This window comes from Sus scrofa, chromosome 5 (genome assembly GCF_054392235.1).
Source record: "Sus scrofa isolate SSC_HxYL_T2T_F1_AM1 chromosome 5, Sscrofa_HxYL_maternal_Yorkshire_Landrace_v2.0, whole genome shotgun sequence".
NCBI classification, from domain to species: domain Eukaryota; kingdom Metazoa; phylum Chordata; class Mammalia; order Artiodactyla; family Suidae; genus Sus; species Sus scrofa.
The window spans coordinates 48,697,289-48,718,716 of record NC_139387.1 but is presented as its reverse complement, the minus strand read 5'-3'; the positions used below and the strand labels follow the sequence as shown (position 1 = coordinate 48,718,716).

At 38.6% G+C, this 21,428-nt stretch overlaps 1 protein-coding gene across 9 annotated transcripts in view; it reads left to right on the top strand.

The window, feature by feature from the left end:
* Positions 1-19,556, top strand: part of BICD1 (BICD cargo adaptor 1) — a 247,226-nt gene extending 227,670 nt beyond the window's left edge. For 2 of the 9 annotated variants that reach the window (XM_003481668.5, XM_003126397.7), the window contains 2 exons: positions 7,042-7,117; positions 13,468-19,556. In XM_003481668.5, coding sequence (XP_003481716.1) covers positions 7,042-7,089 — 48 coding nt within the window. In that variant the 3' untranslated portion in view covers positions 7,090-7,117; positions 13,468-19,556. Of the gene's footprint in view, positions 1-7,031; positions 7,118-13,467 lie in introns of all 9 variants that reach the window. The other 7 variants (XM_084956376.1, XM_084956373.1, XR_014803655.1 and 4 more) reach the window with 5 other exon arrangements.
* The last annotated feature ends 1,872 nt before the right edge of the window (positions 19,557-21,428 follow it).

Sequence of the window (21,428 nt, the reverse complement as noted above, 5' to 3'; positions counted from 1 at the left end):
AGCAGCCCAAGAAATGACAAAAAGACAAGACAGAACAAACAAACAAAAGAAATGCTAAAGAAGATAAGTGCTCAGTTTAGGGGAAGCAGACACTTCCTTCTTGGATGGTCAGGAATAGACTGAAACTTGTTAGTTCTGAATAGTCCAAAAGAAGAGAACATTTTTTTTTTTCTTTTTACAGCTCCACCTGTGGCATATGGAAGCTACCGGGTTAGGGCTGGAATCAGAGCTGAAGCCACCAGCCTTCACCACAGCCACAGCAACACCGGATCCAAGCCACATCTGTGACCTATCCCACAGCTTGCGGCAACGCCAGATCCTTAACCTACTGAGCAAGGCCAGGAATCGAACCAGCATCCTCACAGATACTACCTCAGGTTCTTAACCCACTGAGCTGCAACAGGAACTCCGAGATGAACATTTTAGATGGATGTAATAACAGGAGCAAAGACTTGTAGAAAAGATTTCATCGTATGGTCTATTCTGCCCCCCCCCCCGCCTTAGTCTTTTTAGGGCCACACTTGCGGCATATGGAGGTTCTCAGGCGAGGGGTCTAATCGGAGCTGTAGCTGCTGGCCACAGCCACAGCCACAGCCGCGCCAGATCCAAGCTGTGTCTGAGACCTACACCACAGCTCGCGGCAACGCCAGGTCCTCAAGCCACTGAGCAAGACCAGGGATTGAACCTGCGTCCTCATGGATACTAGTCAGGTTCTCTATCTGCTGAGCCACGATGGGAACTCCTCCTAGTCTGGCCTTTTTGGTTTCGTTGTTGTTAATGCCAGTGACTCTGTTTCTTGAAGCTGAAAACCCCAAGGTCATCTTCACTCCTCCCTTTGGCCTCTCATGTCTTATCAATGACCGATACCTGTCCATGAGCCCTGGAGTCTGTGCTTTCACAATATCCTCTCACCTGATCTGCAAAATTGATATTTAGTGTCCTCACTTAACAGAAAAGCTGAGGCTCAGAACTGTGAGGTCACTTCAGTGCCCTTCAGCTACTGGTCGATGGAGCGGGGATTTAAATATTAAGGTCTCTCTGATGGACCTAAATCTCATGAGTTGAGGAGCACAGCGGAGGGAAAATAGAGAATAAAGAAAAAGGCAAAGAGGCCATTAAAACATTGCTGCTGAAAGCTGTTGTGTAGGTCATAGCTGCAGCTGGGATTTGATCCATGACCTGGGAACTATCATATGCTATAGGTGCAATTAAAACAGAAGGAAAAAAAAAAGTTGCTGCAGAGGCACTGTTGGCAAACGTAAGGAAATTGTGATGTGCCCATTATCCATTCCCATGGATTTTTGTGTAAAATCCTCTCTTAAGACCTGAGATATCAGTAATTAATTATGGGGAGCACCTTTGTGCTGTTCTTCACAAATATTCAGAATTCTTGAGTTGGGAGACTCTAAAAAAAATTATTCAATCATTCTGTCTCTCCTTAACTGCACAGTGAATAAAAATTTATATTTCTACTAACAGATTTACTCAAATTTCACATTCTGTCATCAGTTTGGTTTTCACTAATACTGATTTGACCACTTTTACTTCACTCTTTTGCCAAATGCTTTTTGCCAAAAAGAAAGTCTGCTGAAATTCAAGTACAGATCTTCATTTAGAGTTTGTGCTTCTAGCCTTCTGTATATATTGTTTTCCTTTGAGTTTTCTTGAATTAAAACATATTTATTTCTATTGGACTGCTTAGAGTTTAGAAGCATCAAGGTCATTTTCTGACTTGAGAGAGAAATAAAGGGAGAAGTTTGTATGATAGGTGACAGAATAGGATCTAAAAGATGCATCAGGGAGGAAGAGGTGAAACTTAGAGATTAACATAAAGTTAAAAAGTATATAAAATATGGCATTGGAATTCCCGACACCATAAGTACAGGATGGAGGAGGCATGGCTTGATAGCACCGTCTCTTTTTTTTTGCTATTTCTTTGGGCCGCTCCCTCGGCATATGGAGGTTCCCAGGCTAGGGGTCGAATCGGAGCTACAGCTGCTGGTCTACGCCAGAGCCACAGCAGCTCAGAATCCAAGCCACGTCTGTGACTTACACCACAGCTCACGGCAATGCCGGATCCTTAACCCACTGAGCGAGGCCAGGGATCAAACCCGCAGCCTCACAGTTCCTAGTCGGATTCGTTAACCACTGCGCCACGACAGGAACTCCCCGAGCATCTCAGTTTTAGAAGGTCGTGTACAGACTGGAGCATGAGCAGAGAGCAAAGGGGAGGATATGGGAGGGTGAAATTGAGTCCTATGAGGAAGAACCCAGATTATTTGGCCTGAGAAAAACTCAGGGGACAGAAATCGTTTTCATGGGAAAGTGTGTAGCAGCTGATGGAGTTTATGGTCACGAGGGAAGGAGACGTGGTGTGGAAAATAAGGTCCCATGAAACGATGGGGGTGCATTCATTCTCAAGTCAGGAAAGCCAGGGGTGGGGGTGCAGGTCATTCTGTAAAAGACTGTTCACCACAAAGAGCTGATGCTCTGCCTCCTTCCTAACATCCAAGCCCCAAGGAAGCCACCTCTGCAGCTGCACACTGTCCTCACCAATTCCTACCACTGCTGTGGGAGCCTCGTGTGGAACCAAAACTCCTTCCTCATGAGACTCTTCCTCACATCCCAGACGGCCACCAGTGGCCTTGAGAATCTCCAAGGCCTCAACTTGTAGAAAATTGGTTAACTTTCTGAATTGCATTGGAAGTTTAAAAAGAGTAGAAACCTGAGGGAAAACCATATTATGAGACTTTCTTGGAGTTCCCTTGTGATGCAGTGGGTTAAAGATCGGGTGCTGTCACTGTATCAGCTCAGGTTGCTGCTGTGGTGCAAGTTGGATCCCTGGACCAGGAATTTCCACAGGCCCAGGTGCAGCCAAAAAAAAAAAAAAAAGACTTTCTCTTCTTGCCAGTGAAACTCATTAATTTCAGCCACCTCTTTATAAAAACTGGTTATTATCCCCGTTCCTGCACCCTTCATCTTGCTTTGTGTTTTTGAAATAACTAGTTGCCTTCAGATTTGTCCACTGTCCGACAAAGTTATTATATTTCTTTGACAATGTAACTGACATTTTTCTAGAGGTAGCTGGCAGCAGTTTGAGAGACAGCCAGAGTAGTGAGTACAAAATAGGCCTTAGCATTGGAAAAGTCTAAATTTAAATCCTTGCTCTGCCACTTCCTAGCTGTGTGACCTTCGGCAAGTTAACATGTACAGTGATCATGTATCAATTAATCAGTGAATGTGTGCAAAACACCTAACAGAGCTGCTAAGCTCTGTATTTGTTTCTGAGGGGAGAAATCATGAAAAATGTTAAAGAAAGAAATAGTCTCAGGATACACAAAATTTTGATATAGTCCCAGAGATCAAAAATACTTATTTTCAGGAGTTCCTGTCGTGGCTCAGTGGTTAAAACGAATCTGACTAGGAACCATGAGGTTGCAGGTTCGGTCCCTGGCCTTGCTCAGTGGGTTAAGGATCTGGCATTGCCGTGAGCTGTGGTGTAGTTTGCAGATGTGGCTTGGATCCCGTGTTGCTGTGGCTCTGACGTAGGCCGGTGACTGCAGCTCTGATTCGACCCCTAGTCTGGGAACCTCCATATACTGTGGGAGCAGCCCAAGAAATAGAAAAAAAAAAAATGCTTATTTTCCTCATGATAGGAATAGTGAAAGTAACAACTCCAGAGTGTTGCTCAGACTTAAAACTGATATAAAATTCCTAGGAGAAATTACATTGATTTACCAAATAATGTCCTTCCTTCTTTCCCTTCTTTTCTACCTTCTTTCTACTGGAGGCCTTTGTTTAGGGAAGAGTATCAAATAAGTTCCTGTGTACATCAAGACAGATGTATAGATGTTTTAAATATATATGATAGCCCTTATTCATCTCTGCCCTCGAGGCACTAATAATCTCTTGAATATGCTATGACATTTCTTAGACCTGTGACCGTATAATATAAATGTACCGTGCTCTCTAATTCTGAGCACTTCAATCAAACCCTTAAATTTCATAACATATTTTATACTGTTAGAAGCCATAAAACAGCTTATAGTTGCTAAGAAATTCCTTTGCCTGCCAATATGTTCTCTAGATGTCACAAACCTCTAGGAAGCATTCCCTGGCCACTTAGATTAGTGAATTGTGTCTACTCTGAGACCCTCACATGTCCCTCTCGTGGGAAGCCATGCAGTCATGTCTCTTAAAGTTTAATTCAGCCCTTGGATTCACATTCCAGCTCTAGTTTTTAGCACGTTGCTAAACCTAGATCCCCCTTTCCTCATCCATAAATTGGGATTCATAAAACAAGATTAAAGGAGAGCATGCGTATTAAGTGCCTGTACAGTGCCTGGCACATGGTAGGTGATTGTGCCACTACCATCACCACTATCGTCATCACATCATCATCATCGTCATCGTCATGACACTGTATCTTAATTGTTTGTTGAATATGCTTGTCTTTCTCAGTTGACCAGAGACCATATCTTCTTTGTTTTCCTTTTCTCCTCACCACCTAACACAGTTTCAGACACATAATGGGAGTTCAGTAACTTGATTGCTGAATGGTTGAAACAAATTCTGGTGGCCCCTGAAGACAGGGGTTCTGAAGTGCCTCCTCCTGAAGTAACATAATTCTCATCTTTTATGCCCTCAAAAGCAATGAGATGAGGCCTAATTCTTTTAAGAATGGGTCTACCAGGGTAGACCCTACTCAGAGCAGGTGAGATCATGTAAAGCCTTACAGCATCTCCGAATTGGAAGGGATTTTCTCAGTCTTCCAACTCATGCCTTTCATTTTACAAAGTTCATGCTAAATTCACATTGCTGCTCAACTGGGTTAGCCAAGTACAGTTGAGGGCTGTCAACCCCAGAAGAGGGATTTAGAAGATAACTGAGTAGGAGCAGTAAGCTGTTTTTCAAATTTCTTCTTTTTATCTATCACCATCCTATCTATGGAATTTGTTTTTATTCTTTAAAAATAACACCTAGCTAAGTACTTATAAATAATAAATGCAAAATAATAATAATATTTAGCCAGAGGTGATGTAACTTCTAAAGAGGGGAAAACAAACTGATATTCACTACAAATGTAAAGAATATCCACACATATTAAACAGTTCCTCAAGGGAGTGCATTGTGGTGACTGCATTAGAAAAAATACGTATATAATATAAGAGATGGAAAATAATTTAAACCATTTAAATACTCAATTACTTTAATTCAGGGGATGTCATTCACTGAGGCCAAAACTTTGCTATAGAAGAACTTTATTTATACCTTCCTGGCAATAGGAAAGACAGGCCAGATTCCCAAGTGTTCATGCTCATTTGTATTCATTGCATTTACCCAAATACAACACAGGAGGGCAGCACATGTCTGGCTAACAAACATGTCCGGCAGCCACAGCAAAATAGTTGTCTAGATTAGTCTAGAGATTCCTAAATTATCACTGAGCTAGGAATGCTGTTGAAAAAGATTAAAAGATCATAAAGCAATTCATCCTTTAAGACTCCTGAGTTTCTACAAAAGGGAATTGTTGAGTTAATCAAGCTGCAAAATGGAAAAACAAAGACCTAAAGAAAAAAATTAAAAGAATGCTCCAAAGCTAAGAAAATGGAAATATTTGTTACATTTGAAAGACTTATGAGTATGATAATTTGAATACCAGCTACTCAACAAATCAGATCTCGTTCCTATTAAAATGAAATAATTAATAAGCTACTCTGCAACAAAGACCATCTTATAAAAGGGCCTTTCTCTTCCGTGATGATGTCCTCTTGAATGAACTTATCTAGCTTATATTCTGCTTTGCATCACAGACAGCTTTAGTGTGACTTCAGTGTCATACAAAAGCATCAACAATTTTCATGAATTTTGGTTATGGAGTTAAGCAGGTTTTGTTATAACTAATAGAGACTGTGTTGGCTTTAGTATAAGTAATTAAACTTTGAATGCAAATTTCAGTAGAGGCTCATTAATTCAAACTCTTAAATCCAGAATTTGTGATAATTTGGCTTAAATATTGTCTACATAACTTAGAGAAACTTTTGCTAAGCAAATACATATCAAAGCAGCTAGCAAGAAGAAATGCTGCAATTGTTTAAGAATAAGTGAAGTTTTTAAGTCTAACTTTAACTTTTTTTTGCAAAATCTTTTGGCAGAAATATAATGTATGCATTTCTAATCAGTTTCTCCACTGATTCTAGTATGTCAGCCTGATAACAGTAAACTGACTGCTCTTTGATTGTTTAAGAACAGCCAACACGTGGTCTTTCTTGGAGTAGATAAATAACATAACTGACCAGCTAAATTGTGGGCTTTTACTAGCTAGTGCTTTGTCAGAATAGTGTGAGTTGTATTAGGTGACCTTAAAATGACAAAAATAAAAGTGGACTTCTTATTCAGGTTAGCTTTCTCCATCAGTCCATGTGACTGACAGTTTACTATGTAGAAGAATAAACATTCAAAGATTTCTAACGATTCTTGCTTTTGATAAATAAAATTTACTTTCAGAAAACTATAAAGATGATTTCCTTTTCTGATATCCTTCTATTAATCATGGAAAAGTTTGTCTTGCATGCTTTCCTCAGTGTACCTGTGGGATTGACAATATGCCTGTGTGTCTGACAATTAAGTCAGCTATCTGAAAGTATTCCATTTTGGAATAAATAATGAATCTGAGTGCTGAGCAAGTAACTACTATCATGTTCAAGTTCAGAACTTAAAAATCTTTCATTATGTTTATAGATCCTTTATTTTTTAGATGTAGCCAAATATCAAATATGAACAGCCATGTATGTCCTAATCTCCTTGAGATAACTCACTACTAACTTTGTGTCACTAATTTTTAAACACTGTACTTAATTAAGAAAAAAGTTGTCTTTTCTATTGGCATCACTAAGAAAAAAAAAAAAAGCTTAATGCAGATGTTTCTGTGTGAATGCACATTCCTCACTAAATCTCTCAGGCAAGTGTTTAAGTTACTGTTACTAACACGCTGCTCTGTCATCTCTTTGTATACATGTCTAATTTATCAGTTTCTTATAGATTGTCAGCAGCCTGCTGCCTCCGTACCGCCACAGTGCTCACAACTAGCCGGGAGGCAAGACTGTCCGACTGTCAGGTAAATTCAGATGTCCTTACTCTTCCCACCCAGCTGCATGCCAGGTCCACAGATCTGAGCTCTTCTTTCCCACACCATGACTGCCAATATATAATTATACTTGCCACAATTTATTTCCAATATGGGCTACACACAAACACGCATCGAATACCTGAAGTCTGCCTGTGCCCAGTGGAAATATAAGAGAGCTAGAGTTTATTTTACTGGCCACTAGCAGGTAGACTAAAGGCTGCCTTCAGCTTCCTCGTGTGACTAAATACTTGAATTCATCCAGTGTTTCATTCCTGTCCAAAATATAAAATCTGGACGTTCCCGTTATGGCTCAGTGGGTTAAGAACCTGACTAGTATCCATAAGGATGCTGGTTCGATCCCTGGCCTTCCTTGCTCTGTGGGTTAAGGATCCTGTGTTGCCTCAGGCTGTAGTATAGGTGGCAGATGTGGTTTGGATCCAGCGTGGCTCTGGCATAGGCCGTCAGCTGGAGCTCCGATTTGATCCCTAACCTGGGAATTTTGATATGCCGCAGGTGTGGTCCTAAAAAAAAAAAAAGAAAAGAAAAAAATGTGTATATAAAGCCTGGAATTGTCTACCTTTTGTTCTCAGAATATACTTTTCAGGCAAACAACTAGGAAGGATTCAAAGCGCATCTAATGTCTGTTCCAAGACAACTTTATGAAAGTGTTTCTGTTTTCTGTCCACTCAGTAGCCTTATTGAACTGAAATCTAAAGGTGAAGAAAACCTGGTAATTGGCTTGCCAAAGAGAATATTTGCAGTGATATTGCCCTTTATATAAGATTAACTGAAGAATTTAAAGGCAGGTTTATATACACCCCGAATGTGCTAAACTGGAGAGTTTGCTAGACAAAGCTTTGCACATCCATCATGAATTTACCTTCATCCTAGCCCAGTTTCCATACAGCATCAGAGCACACCATCAGGACCTAGTTTTTTGTTGTTGTTGTTGTTGTTGTTGTTGTTGTTGTTGTTTCTTTCTTTCTTTCTTTCTTTTTCGGCCACATTGTGGCATATGGAGCTCCCCCAGGGATCCAGATCCAAGTCTCAGTTGAGACCTATGTGGCTGGTACGGCAATGCCAGATCTTTACCTCACTGTGCCAGGGGGAGGGGGATCAAACCTTTGTCCTAGTGCTGCAGAGACACCACCTATTCCATTGTGCCAGGACCTAATCATTTTCTTGTAATCCTTTATCTCCAGTTATTTGGCTTCTGATGATGCCAAGGTTTTTATAGTCTGGTTGTAGCTTTTATAGCCTGTGTGGTGCCCTCTCCTTATTTTAATATAAACTGTCGCTCTCCCACCAGAACAAGGCTTCTGTAGGGTAGGAGTAGGCCCATTTATGTCTGAGAGTAGATGTCAGTGGCAGGCCACATGTGGTCACGGGTTAGAGCCAGAGAGCTGGGGGGACACAGGTGCTCCCCAGAAACGCAAGAGCAGCCAAAGTCCCAGTGTGACTTGGTCTCTGAGTGGTTTTTAAGCCAATTATTTAAGTGGGATGCCAAGTCAGCTGAAGAAATTAGTGGTTAAATAGGCCCCAAGCCAATGTCTCTTGATTGCTGCCTCAGCCTGATGTTCCTACACTTCCAGAAACAAGGTTCTTACTTCAGCAAAGTTCTCCACTAACATACAAATGCCATTTTATAACAGCAGCCAACTGTAATTTCAACTATTAAGTAACTGAATATAATTATAAATGTGCAAACCCATCTCAGTGGGATTCTATGTGCAGAGTGCAGAAGAGCGTGGGCCTTTAACTTACAGTCCGTTCTCCACAAAGCACCCTACCCCACCTGGGCCAGGGATAGTGCCAAGCACACAGCATAAGTTCAGTGCGTGAGTGAGCTCTGGAGTTAGATTGCTTGGGTTTAAAATCCATGTCTAACATGTCTTAGCTGCATAATCTCAGAAAGTCATGTTTGCTGGCTAAGATTTTGTTTCTTTCTTTTTTTTTTTTTTTTTCTTTTCCTCTTTAGGGCTGCTTCCTTGTCATATAGAAGTTCCCAGGCTAGGCATCGAATCAGAGCAGCAGCTGCCAGCCTACACCACAGCCACAACAACACCAGATCTGAGCCACATTTGTGACCTACACCACTGCTCAGGGCAACGCTGGATCCTTAACCCACTGAGTGAGGCCGAGGATTGAACCCACATCCTCATGAATACCAGTTGGGTTTGCTACTGCTGAGCCACAATGGGAACTCCAAGATTTTGTTTCTCTACTTATAAAAAAGGCAATGGGGGAGATCCCCCTGTGGAGTAGCGGGATTGGCAGCATCTTGGGAGTGTTGGGATGCAGACTGGATCCCCAGCCAGGCACAGCGGGTTTAGGATCCAGCATTACCCCACAACTGTGGCTTAGGTTGAGACTGCAGCTTGGATCTGATCTCTGGCCCAGGAACTCCATATGCCTCGGGGTGGCCAAAAAAAAAGAAGAAGAAGGAAGGCGATGGGTTCTGGGAGGGTTTTGTGAGGCGCAGGCCTGGCCCAGAGTATGCTTTGACTATCTGTTACTACTACTACTAACTGTGCTTAGCACCTAACCATTTCTCAAGACAAGGGTCTACAGTCTCTTTCATTCTCTTTCATAACCTCTCTAATGTTCTTGGGCAAAGAATAGAGAAGGCCATAGTTTTAAGTGTTTCAATTAGATAAGAAATGGAAAGGGAACTTCTAGGTAAGCAGTTATTACACCCATTTTAAAATGAGGAGGGAGTTTCTGTTGTGGCTCAGTGGGTTAAAAAACACGACATAGTGTCTATGAGGCTGCGAGTTCCATCCCTGGCCTCAGTCAGTAGGTCAAGGATCTGGCATTGCCACAAGCTGTGGTGTAGGTCACAGACGTGGCTCGGATCTGGCATGGCTGTGGCTGTGGCGTAGGCTGGCAGCTGTAGCTCCAGTTTGACTCTTAGCCTGGGAACTTCATATGACATGGATCTGACCCTAAAAAGAAAAAATAAATAAAAAGTAAATTTTAAAAAGTAAAATTCAAATAAAAAGAGGAAACCAAGGTTTGGGGATGTAAAATGACTTGTCCAGGGTCACCCATCCTGAAAGCCATTGATCCCAGTGACTCTGCACCCCTTCTCCTGGGCACCCCACACACCACTGGGCTCTGATGAGACCCACCCCACCCCCATTAGTGATACTGTGACGAACTAAGTCAGAGCATATTTAAATCACTCCCACTGACTCTTTAGCCCTGAGTTGAGAAGGAAAGTTAATTTGATGAAAAAGAAAACCTTCCTAGAATGTCGAGTGATTTCAGATCAGATGTTCTCTGTCTCTGTTTCGCACTTTAAAAAATTGTTTTATACTTCCTGTAGCTTAAACGTATATTGAAAATAAATTTTTAGGTGTATCATTTTGAGGAAAAGAGCATTTCTCACGTTTGGAAATGGAGAACTTTTCCATATATGCTTTTGCAGACTGATTCCATTGTAGAGCCCGGTTATTAAGGCTGTTTAGAGATATGATATGAAAGGAGTGCCCAATGTGTTACAGCCTTGTATTTTATATTTAATATAGACAGATGTTTGATATTTAGCACCTTTCTAGTTCTATCAAGTAGTGGCTTACTTGGGGGGAAAAAAAGAAACTTTTTGAAGATATATCCATTTTTATGTCTTAGTAATAATTTCTTAATATTTCTGTTTACAGCATGGTCTATCTATGTAACATAGGCTTTTAAATGATAAAGGTTGAATAACAAGGGGGCTCCTAAAAAAAAAAAAAAAGTGGGCTGCTAAAGATATTTAGCAGTCGGACCTGAAATGGAATTCATCCTGTACCTTAAATGATTTGACCTAAACTTAAACTTATCAAATACAGTATTTGTGTTCAGGAAGTGATTCCTTAATCTATATGCCAAAAATATGTTTCTGTCACATAATATACACAGTACAGTTGCATTTTATGCAAACTGAAAATAGTAATACTACAATATGGAATATTTAAAATCTCTCTATTTAAGAAATCAGAAATAATGAAGAAAATTTTAAATTATCATGATCAACATAATGTGTGGGTCCAGGTGAGCTGTAACCTGTGTTTAAGCCATCACTACACAGTCCAGCTGGTCACACAGAAATGCTTGGCTTCCTTTATCAAGAAGAGTATTGAGGTCACATTGTGGCTCAGTGGGTTATGAACCTGACATGGTGTCCATGAGAATTTGGATTTGATCCCTGGCCTCTCTCGGTGGGTTAAGGACCTGGTGTTGCTGAAAGCTGCAGTGTAGTTTACAGATGCAGCTAGGAACTGGTGTTGCCATGGCTGTGGCATCAGCTAGCAGCTGCAGCTCCAATTTGACCCCTAGTCCCAGAACTTCAATATGCTGTAGGTCGGGCTTAAAAGGAAAAAAAAAAGTATTGAACTCCACAGGGTCTTCAAACACTGATCCCTCTTGTACAATGGGACCACCCTGTGCTACTTGCCAAGATTTATATTTAGTCCCCTAAAAAGAAACCCATTTTATATCATGCAGATTTAACAGAAAGAAACTGTTAGCCCGTGGGGAAGTCTGTCTGCTGCTCTATTTCTTGAGCCATGTGATTCTGGCTGGAAGAAGAATCCTGCAATATTTTCTTAGTCCTTGCGTTGAACCTCCAGCTCTCCCATGTTCACCTACCACATTTTAAAAATTGGTAGGAAGGGTTCCCTGGTGGTTCAGTAGGTTGAGGATCCAGCATGGTCACTACTGTGACTCTGATTACTACTGTGGAGCGGGATCGATCCCTGGCCCTGGAACTTCTGCATATTGTGGCCATGCCCCCCCACCAAAAGACAGGAAAAATCATTTTTATCATTGGTTGTCCTAACTAATACAGAAGAGCATATATCCTTTTAAACTAAATTTATGGCACTTCAAAGAATTTCGGAACCAGAGCAGTATTTTCTACAATTATGATTTCATTTAAAATTCAAGACATATAGGACCTACTGTATAGCAGGCATATACAGAGAACTCTATTCAATATTATGTAATAACCTATATGGGAAAAGAATCTGAAAAAGAATGAATATAAGTACATGTATGACTGAATCACTTTGTTGTACACCTGAAACACACTGTTTTAAAGCAGCTATACTCCAATAAAATAAAATAAATAAAATAAAATTCAAGAGATATATGTGAAGGATAATTTCAGTAACAAAGATAAAAAGTGTTTAATGCTCATTTTAATGACTTGAACTGTAGTAGTAGCTTTTTTAAAACTATGATGAATAATAATAATAAACCTTGAATAGTTTTCTCAAATAACTCTCCTGTCAGAAATGAATTCTATGGAACTTAGGATAAAGGAAAAAAGCAGTTTTAGAAAAATGCCAGACTTCTTCAATTTAAAAAAAAATCTGGAGTTCCTGCCGTGGTGCAGCTAAAACGAATCCAGCAATGAAGCATGAGGTTGCGGGTTCGATCCTTGGTCTCACTCAGTGGGTTAAGGATCCGGTGTTGCTTTGAGCTGTGGTGTAGTCTGAGGTGTGGCTCGGATCTGCCCTTGCTGTGGCTGTGGCATAGGCTGGCAGCAGCAGCTCCAATTAGACCCCTAGCGTGGGAACCTCCATATGCCGCAGGTAGGGCACTAAAAAGACAAAACAAACAACAAACAAACATCCCCTTAGTGTGACTTTCCCAAAGATGTTTTATAGAATTACCTTAGGAAATTCAATGATTTTTCTTCCTTGTTCTTCAAAATATGCATCTAGAGATTGATGAGCCTGAACATTTCTGTGTTCATTTAAACTGGGGGCTCTCGGAAGTAGTCATTTTGGAAGCAGGTGTTTGTTATATGCATACTCTTTTGTCATATTTACACTACCAAGCTAAAGCAGATGGGGGAACCCTTAGAGCAAATTAGACTTCCACAGCAAATTCATTCTCCTATTGAATCCAGATTTACTGGAGAACTATAGAATCCTTTAAAGTCTGGGGCCAGCATATCTTTGTCCCCAGGAGCTTTTTAGAAATGCAGACTCTCAGTTCCTGCCAGACCTACTGAATCAGAATCACTTCCAGGTGACCGGTATGTACATTCAAGTTTGAAAAGAACCGATCAAAAGAAATCAGACACCCTAGGCGGATGAGACTGCAAAAACTGAAAAGAATGACTCCAAGCCCGGAGTTCACATAATCACTTCCGTAACACGTTTCATTTGTGTGTGTGTGCGTGTGTGTGTGCTTTTTGTTTGTTTTTGGAAAAGCCGCAGTTATCTTGTCATGCATTAGATTTAAGCCATCTTCTGTGCAGATTTCTGGGCCTGTCCATCCCTTGCAACAGAGCTTAGCCCCTTGTAAGTGTGTTTCTTGCTGACACGCTTGTTTCTCCTTTTCAGTCCTGACGTAGCTCTCCCCGAGGAGCAGCCACATTCCAGCTCGCAGTGCGCCCCTCTCCACTGTCTCTCCAAGCCTCCTTACCCCTAGTCTTCACCTCCCGCGGACGAACACCTGGGGTGAACGTTTTGTAGCCACACACAGGATACTGCCCAAGATCCAGCGGTGTTTTCTTCTCCGTGGTTAGATGTTTGATGGGATTAATGGCCATCATTTTGGAAGATGAGAGGATGTTGAGAAGAATAATAACACAAAGCACAGACTCCGGTGTGATAAAACATTTTATGGTTTCTCTAAGTCACAGATAAACGTCTGCAATCAAATGGCTACAGTTCAGTTAAATCAAAACACATCATAGCAGGAAATATGTATCTCAGATGGCTGGCTTTACCTCGATAGCATAAGAGAGACCTAAGGCAATGTAAAATACGTGTATTGTAATATCATCTTTCCTCATACTTCAAATTCAGCTATAGAACTTGATTCTAATTTTTTGGTCATTGATATTTATTTTGTACTTTATTTTCCACATGATTTATGTCTATAAAAATCATTTCTGAGAGGTGAACTTCATTTATTTTTAAATATTCATAATTTGCTCAGTTAAGTATGAGTTTTAATTTAGTTTAAAATCTGGAATTGGCCAGACTGTGGTCATTTTTCTTGCACAAAACGATAAGTGAGGTGCATTGGAATGTTAACAATAACTGTATTTTGCTGCTACACTGATATTGTTTATGCACTTATTTTCTAATCAGTAGCTCATTTAACTGCTGTTTTTTTTTTAACTAATATTCTTCACTGGACATTGTTAAGTAAATCTAAAAAAGAGACTGTGTTATGATTCATTGACTTATTCAACTTTTGATGGCATCTTTGATTTTTTAAATTGCAGTCAAGTGGACGCACTGGTGCTGCTCCTTTGTGTCTGTATGTGTGTATGTGATGACTTAAAGAAGGCTAAATAACATGGAGGGGGAGATGGTGGTTTTATTTACTGACCAGAATTTTTTTTTACTTCTCCCAAATTCAGGGTCCTACTATGAGTCTTTCCTGCTACAAGTTACCAAGTATAAATGGGAAAATACATACATATATAGGTGTAAGTTAGCCTTGGTTAACTAATTTACCCAGAAAGTGTTCAAAGTTTGATTAAAATTGTATGTTTTGTTGTTAGGTTTTTTTTTTTCATAATGAATCTTCCTTGCCAAAAAACAATAGGTAATAACCTTAGCTCATGGTCTACTTTTGACAAACACTCAGGTGCCTACAATCATATTATATTGAGATAATACATGTTCCTAGTTAATTTATAGATTCTGCTGGGTAACTTTTATGACTTAATTTAAGGCAGTGGATTTTCATAGCAAAATTTATTTTGCACATAATCTGACAAACAAGGAAAACAGCTAATTGAGCTGAAAGGTCTATCCTTCTTGGGCTCCTTAACTATTGCGTGCTGCCCACACACCTTCTCCTAGTCCTGATTCCTTGTCTAGTCAGGTAGCCTTAACTTGTTTAAAACCGTAAGGGTGTGATCTTTTCATGTAATGATTTCTGTAACTCCTCTTTAAAACAAAAACAATCCTCTCTGCTAACACAAAGGATAGTTAACAATGCAGGGCTCTAACAATGGCGATCTAGTGGGAGCCACTCAGCTTATGAGTGGAAGTGAGTGGAACACTAGTGGGGTGGGGCATCAAAGACGGCAGCCCATTGGTGAGTCATAAAGCACATAGCAGGCGGGAGCTCTGGTCAGTCACACACCTCTTAAGTAGCAGTCACTGTTAACCAAAGCAACCAAGAGATTCTGAGTTCTTTATATGAATGCTGTTTTCCACAGTGTCATTTCTTATGCAACTTGGAGTAGTTGGAAATCTTCACCAAAATAGGGATTCAGGTTAAAGTACAGAAAAAGAAACAAATCATAAAGGCCTGATCCCTGGCACCCTAACCTTTTGCTGCTTCCCTCCTGAATTGCCTTGCTGTTGCTAAACATTTTCTTCATTTTATTGGTGTGGTAATGCCTGGTTACCAGTCTTACCGAGACAGTGTGGCTTTTACTAGAATTCAGTTAAAGAAAGCTGCCTACCCCCATCCCTGCTCTTTCTTTTTTTTTTTCTTTTTCAAGCATCATGTGTTTGGACCTGAGAAGTAGCATAGCTGCTAAGTTGACTTTTAATTTAAAAAACAAAAACAAAAACAAAAAAACTGTGCCTGAGGGAAAATATGCCTTTTTTGAAAGTACCTCAGAAGATTTTCCTATATTGCCTCATCAGTGTCATTGGTGGTACAGGTGGTTCAGCAGTAAGTATTGTCTGTGTGTAACTACTGGGCATTTGTGCTCCCTTCCTCTGTATTTGTGACCAGCTGAAGAGCCGGATCATAAACAAAACATTTATTTCTTCCAATAAAAAGTTTATCATTAAGTCTATCATATATTACGTTTATTTCAGCTCATCATATTAATAGAGTGGGAAATGTTTGTTTTGAAATAGTAATTCTATAAAAAATGTTAATTTTAGCAAAACTTTGCCAAAAAAATATAGAAACTTGGAAATAAATGTTTAATTTTCAGCACAAAATTAGATAATAGTCCCTAACCAGTAAGAGAAAATTTGATGTTTTTATATTGTGGCGTCATTTATTATAAAATGAGCCACATCTGTATTTACATATAGGCACTTAAAATGAACAAATATGTGTAGCATTGATGAAATCAGTATCTGTAAGGAAACATCAGAATTCAAAAGGAAATTGGAAAATTGAAGAACTAGTGGATATAAAAAAAAGAATGAATCTCCGTAAGAATAGTTGAAGACAGACTTAAGAAAAAACAACTATAGAAATATAATTAAAATGCTGGCTAATTGTTGCAAACACAGTAGACAAAGATTACAGGTAACTAGCAAGAGTGACTAGCAAAGTAACCGGGTAGTTTTTTAAAAGCAAGCACAAGCACCATACTGAAAAGAATAGAATAGAAGTGCTCTCCTACCGAGGATTTTTCTTAGTTAAAAAATTAAAAAGGAGCAATAAGTTGCCTTTAGTCTGGATACACAGGGACATATAGCACCCTCAGATTAATCTTTCCACAGCTCTTGATTCATTAGATCCCTTCTTACCCAATTCTGTTTCAAAGAAGAACTTGGAGGACACTGAGAAAACAGAACATTATTAAATAATTAAGACCTATTTATAAAGATTGTACTTTAGCTTAAGGAAGCAGAGGGCCAATAGTGATCTTCAAGAAAAGAAAATTTTAACAAAGCTGTAGACTTACTAAGACCAGTATAAGAAAAATAGCCTTTAATGTGAAGGATTTATGTGAACTCTAGGAAAAAGATTTTTGATGGGGAAATGAATAAAGAACAGTGGAAATTGATCATCATAGGAAGATTTGTTTTTTTAAGAATTATATATTATTGGTTGCCTAGTAAGGATTAAGTTATGTGGCAAGATACCCTAATGATAATGCATTATAATTCTTGGATTCTATAAAATCCTATGATTCCTTTATTTTAAACATAAAAACCCATTAAAGTTATACTGGCTAGTCATAAAATATTTTATCCCTTAAAAATAGGATAGCAATCTTAATTTTTCCAAGATGTTTGGTAAGAAACATAAGAAGATTGTTGGCATTACTTTTCCTTCCAGCTCTGTTTCTTAATATCTTTAAAGTTGTCCAGAATGTAGTAATTTTACTATCAAAACCTAGTTCGTCAGAGTCCAAAACAACAAACATCCTCAGGAATACTTCAGAAATAGAAGGTATGTAACCCCTCAGGAGGGCAAATGCCTCTCAAATTTTATCTTTTCTTAAAAGGATCTTCAGTCTACAATATTTGCTTTTTCAATGCTTTAGAAAATATTCCTGTACAGATAGTTTTTCTGTTTCAAACAAGCGTGAAATGCCAGTCAAATAAATCAACTTTGAATGTGGGCATTTCCTGATAGTCTGTATTAAATGAAATCCTTACAATTCTCAAGTGGAAATTTAAAAATATGAAAAGGAAGAAATTAAATATATTTTCTACTGAGGTAAGAATGGCAAATTTAATGTCTAATTTGTTATAATCAATCAGCCAGGAGACATAATATGTGTCTCAGAAGGACACATCATGGGAAACTGATGGATTTCCAGCAAGAAACTGCTAGTTCAACCCATGCATGTCACAAATGCATTAATATCATACATGTAAAGCAGGACTAGATTCAAAAGGAATTCTTAGGATAAAGTTCAAAATTTTTAAAAATTGCCCTTCATGTTTTTTGTTTGTTCATAAACCAGAGTGATTTTAAATAGTCCTTATATTTAAGATTGCAAAAAATTTATAAGAATATGTTTTCAGTAAAGAGAACATAATTCTTCAAAAAGCTGTTAAATTGGAGATGTGGTAGCATGATCAGTGCTGATATTAACAAACGGTTTTTACTTTAAAATCTATTTCTGTGGACATACAAAACCAATCTAGCTCCAGAGTGACCTTTTCCATTGTCTGTAATAATATCCCCACATGCGTTGGATCCGTAATTTAATTCGTCTTTATTTAAAGGCCAAGTCAACTGTTAGAGTTGTTGACATAGAGCATTTGTATCTTGATCCTATTGTTTTAACATCTGAAAGATTTGTCTAGACATCTTTTTTGTCCTTCTTAAAGAATAACTTAAAAAGAGATTTAGTATTAAGATATGTTCCCCAATCAAGGATTTTCCAGGAATAATATTCTACTTATGAAGAAGAGCAGCAATTAACTGCCTTTAGTATAAGGGTGTGAGTGCATAAGATGTCAGTGGCATAAAAGTATGCCACGTAAAATGTTTGCATGAGGTATTTCACATCATGTAAGCTATCCTATATTCATAATAAGAACACTGTAGAAAGTCTTATTTCTTTGTGATCTCTCCATTAGGAATGTAAGGAGATTGTTACCTATATCTGGTCTCCTTTCCGTATTGAAATGCATGGTTCTAATCCTCAGTGTATTTTTATCCCTTTCCTCTGGAGTTGAAATAAATTTGCCCTCTTTAGACTGAAGCCTGGATAAACTGCTGAGCCAGATTATTTCAGTGATTGAAGCTTAGTTGCTCTAGAACATTGGTTGAGAATACATTTTTATTTTAACTTTTTTTTTCCTTTCAGAATTATTCTCTGATAATTGCAGTTCTCTGATGAAAATTCTGAAAAGTAAATCTACTGCTTTTCTTTTCAAAAAGTCATTTTAGAACAAAGATATAGAAGAACTATAAAGAGAAATGTCATCTTTTTTTGACAAATCATTGTTCAGTCATCATGGAGCTATAGAATGAATCATTTTGTTGTGTGGGTTCAAAGATATAATTGTGCACCAAGTCTTAGAGGAAATAAATGATTTTAATGTTATTGCCACAAAGATTTTAGCTCAATGGTTTGACTGTTAGAGTCAATTAAACAACTCTTTGAAAACCTTTTATGACATTTTTGTAATCTACTCTGTTTTTATTTGCATGATCATGCGTACGTGATAAACCATATATAGTTCTGACATTGCATTTTTTTCAGTATTAACATTTGTGTAATGTGTGGCCCACCCTGATCTGTACGCTGTATGGTTACTGTTGTAATGATCTTGCTATTCCTACATTTAATTGCAATTTTATTATTATGCCTTTTGGGGTTAAATGATATGAAGTGTTTCCACCTAATGATAATACCATACGAAAACATGACTAAAAGACCGACTTAAGAAAATTTTTGTTGCTGATTATTTTTTAAAATCCAAATTTCAGAGGAAACTTGTTTTCAAAGATATATGCATTTATTTTCAATCCAAAAAAATTCTTTGATGAATTTATTTTTGCTTGTCCTTTTTAACTTTTTTGTTGTTGACAATCCTAAGTAAAGGTCTAATGGGAGAATCCATATAATATGTGCTTGTATTTGCATAATCTGATCATGCACTCAATGGCTGGAAGAGACACTGCAGTGCTAAGAAAATAACCAAGGCCAATATATCAATTCTTTCATCTTGGTTTGTGTTATCAACTAAATATGGTGTAATGCGTAACTCTTTCCAGTAAATAAACTGGTTATCTTTTGTTCATTTCATCTATGCAAATGTTTTATCAGTTGAACAGTTGATTCTGTATTTCATGTTGATTTGTACTTACAAAAAAAGAAAAAAATTATTTCTGTGATTTATATATTTATTTAAAGTGAGCACTTATTCGAACTAAAAACCGAATGCTTTACTTTGACATTTCTACACATTCTTACTAAGAAATGTGTATCTTAATAAAGCAAAAGCAAAAACAAAAAAATTTCACCATTAAAAAAAGAAAAATATGTAACAACTTTGCCCATTTTCTCCATTTATCAAAGCTGCTACTTGTACTCTTTTCTAAAAGGTTATTTTGGCAGGATACACTTAGCTGGATGAGATTAGAAATGTACCAATGTGAAGGAAGTGCCTATTCTTAAAAAAGGGAAACATTATTTCAATGAAAAGAAGAATGAAGTTTGTATGTTTTATTTTGGGAGACAATGCTATGTTCTCTTTCATAGGAAGTTTTGGGAACAGGGCAGTCCCAAAACTTTGAGGAAAGTTAATCTACTAGGTCCTTCTTCAGATATGCGTTAGCACATCGGCTGCTCTGAGAGTCATCTGCTTTAACTTGATTTTATTTCTGGAGACAGGAGAGACGGAGAACAAGAATATGGATTTAAGTGAGGGTCTAATGAATTAAAACCTCTAATGCAATCCTCCTTTAAATGAATCAAATTAACCTACCATGGAGTTCCCAGCATTGTCTCTGCAGCAGCGAGGATTCAGTGCCCTGCCTGGCACAGTAAATTAAGGATCCAGCATTGCCACAGTTGTGGCGTAGGTCATGGCTGCAGCTCGGATTTAATCCCTGCCAGCAGTGCAGAAAAAAAAACTTACTCACCGTGGGCACTGCAGTAGTCCCAGCTAAAGTTGCCTACTTACCTGTTGTATAAATACAACACTAGAAATAATAGTGTAAACTTTCCTAAAAATCTCTTCTTTATTATCTGAAAGCTCTTGTTTTTCTTTGAGATTGTAAGTGTATTTGATTCTTGATCTTCTCATATACAATAAAGCTGATAGTTTGTTATACTCAAAAGGTGAAACAACAGGATCAGCCTCCAGGAGTGTCAAGGTCTCTTCTCATCCCTACATTTTGCAGGCAACTTGGCTAGCACTACACTGGGGTCAGTGTGAATGAGTCCTGTAAACCCCCTGATAAGACAGGCCAGAATCGACAAGACCCTATGGAAGCAATTTTCTTAGTTTGGGGTTGTACACACATTGACTAGCACATGGTAGGAACTCAATAAGATGGGTTCCTTGGCTCCTTGCCATCTAGTTTTTCATAATACATGTGAAATTGCGTTTGCAGAACCTAGTGTTGCCTACTCTAATATAAACGGGTACTAAATGCCAACTAATTGGGGAAATGGTCTTTAATTAAATGAATGGCTATTCCTATTATTCTTTCCTGGTCAATCTAAAAACTAAATTGATAACATTGTATTTGAAAGAATCTTAATGTGTATAATGAAATAATCTGACTTCCTTCTTAAACATTTTATGAAGCAACTATCATTTAAAGACCTGAAGGAGTTCCTACTGTGGCTCAGTGGTAACAAACCCGATTAGTAACCATGAGGATGCAGGTTTGATCTTTGGCCTTGCTCAGTGGGTTAAGAATCCGGTGTTGCCATGAGCTGTGGTGTAGGTTGCACATGTGGCTCGGATCCTGTGTTGCTGTGGCTGTGGTGTATGCTAGCAGCTGCAGTTCTGATTTGACCTGTAGCCTGGGAAATTGCATATGCTGCACATGTGACCCCCCCCACCAAAAAAAAATAAAGACCTTAAGAAATTCAGGGTAACTCATCCACAACATAACTGTCAGGGAAGATAAATCTCATGGGAAAAAATATTGCCTGTGACAAAAA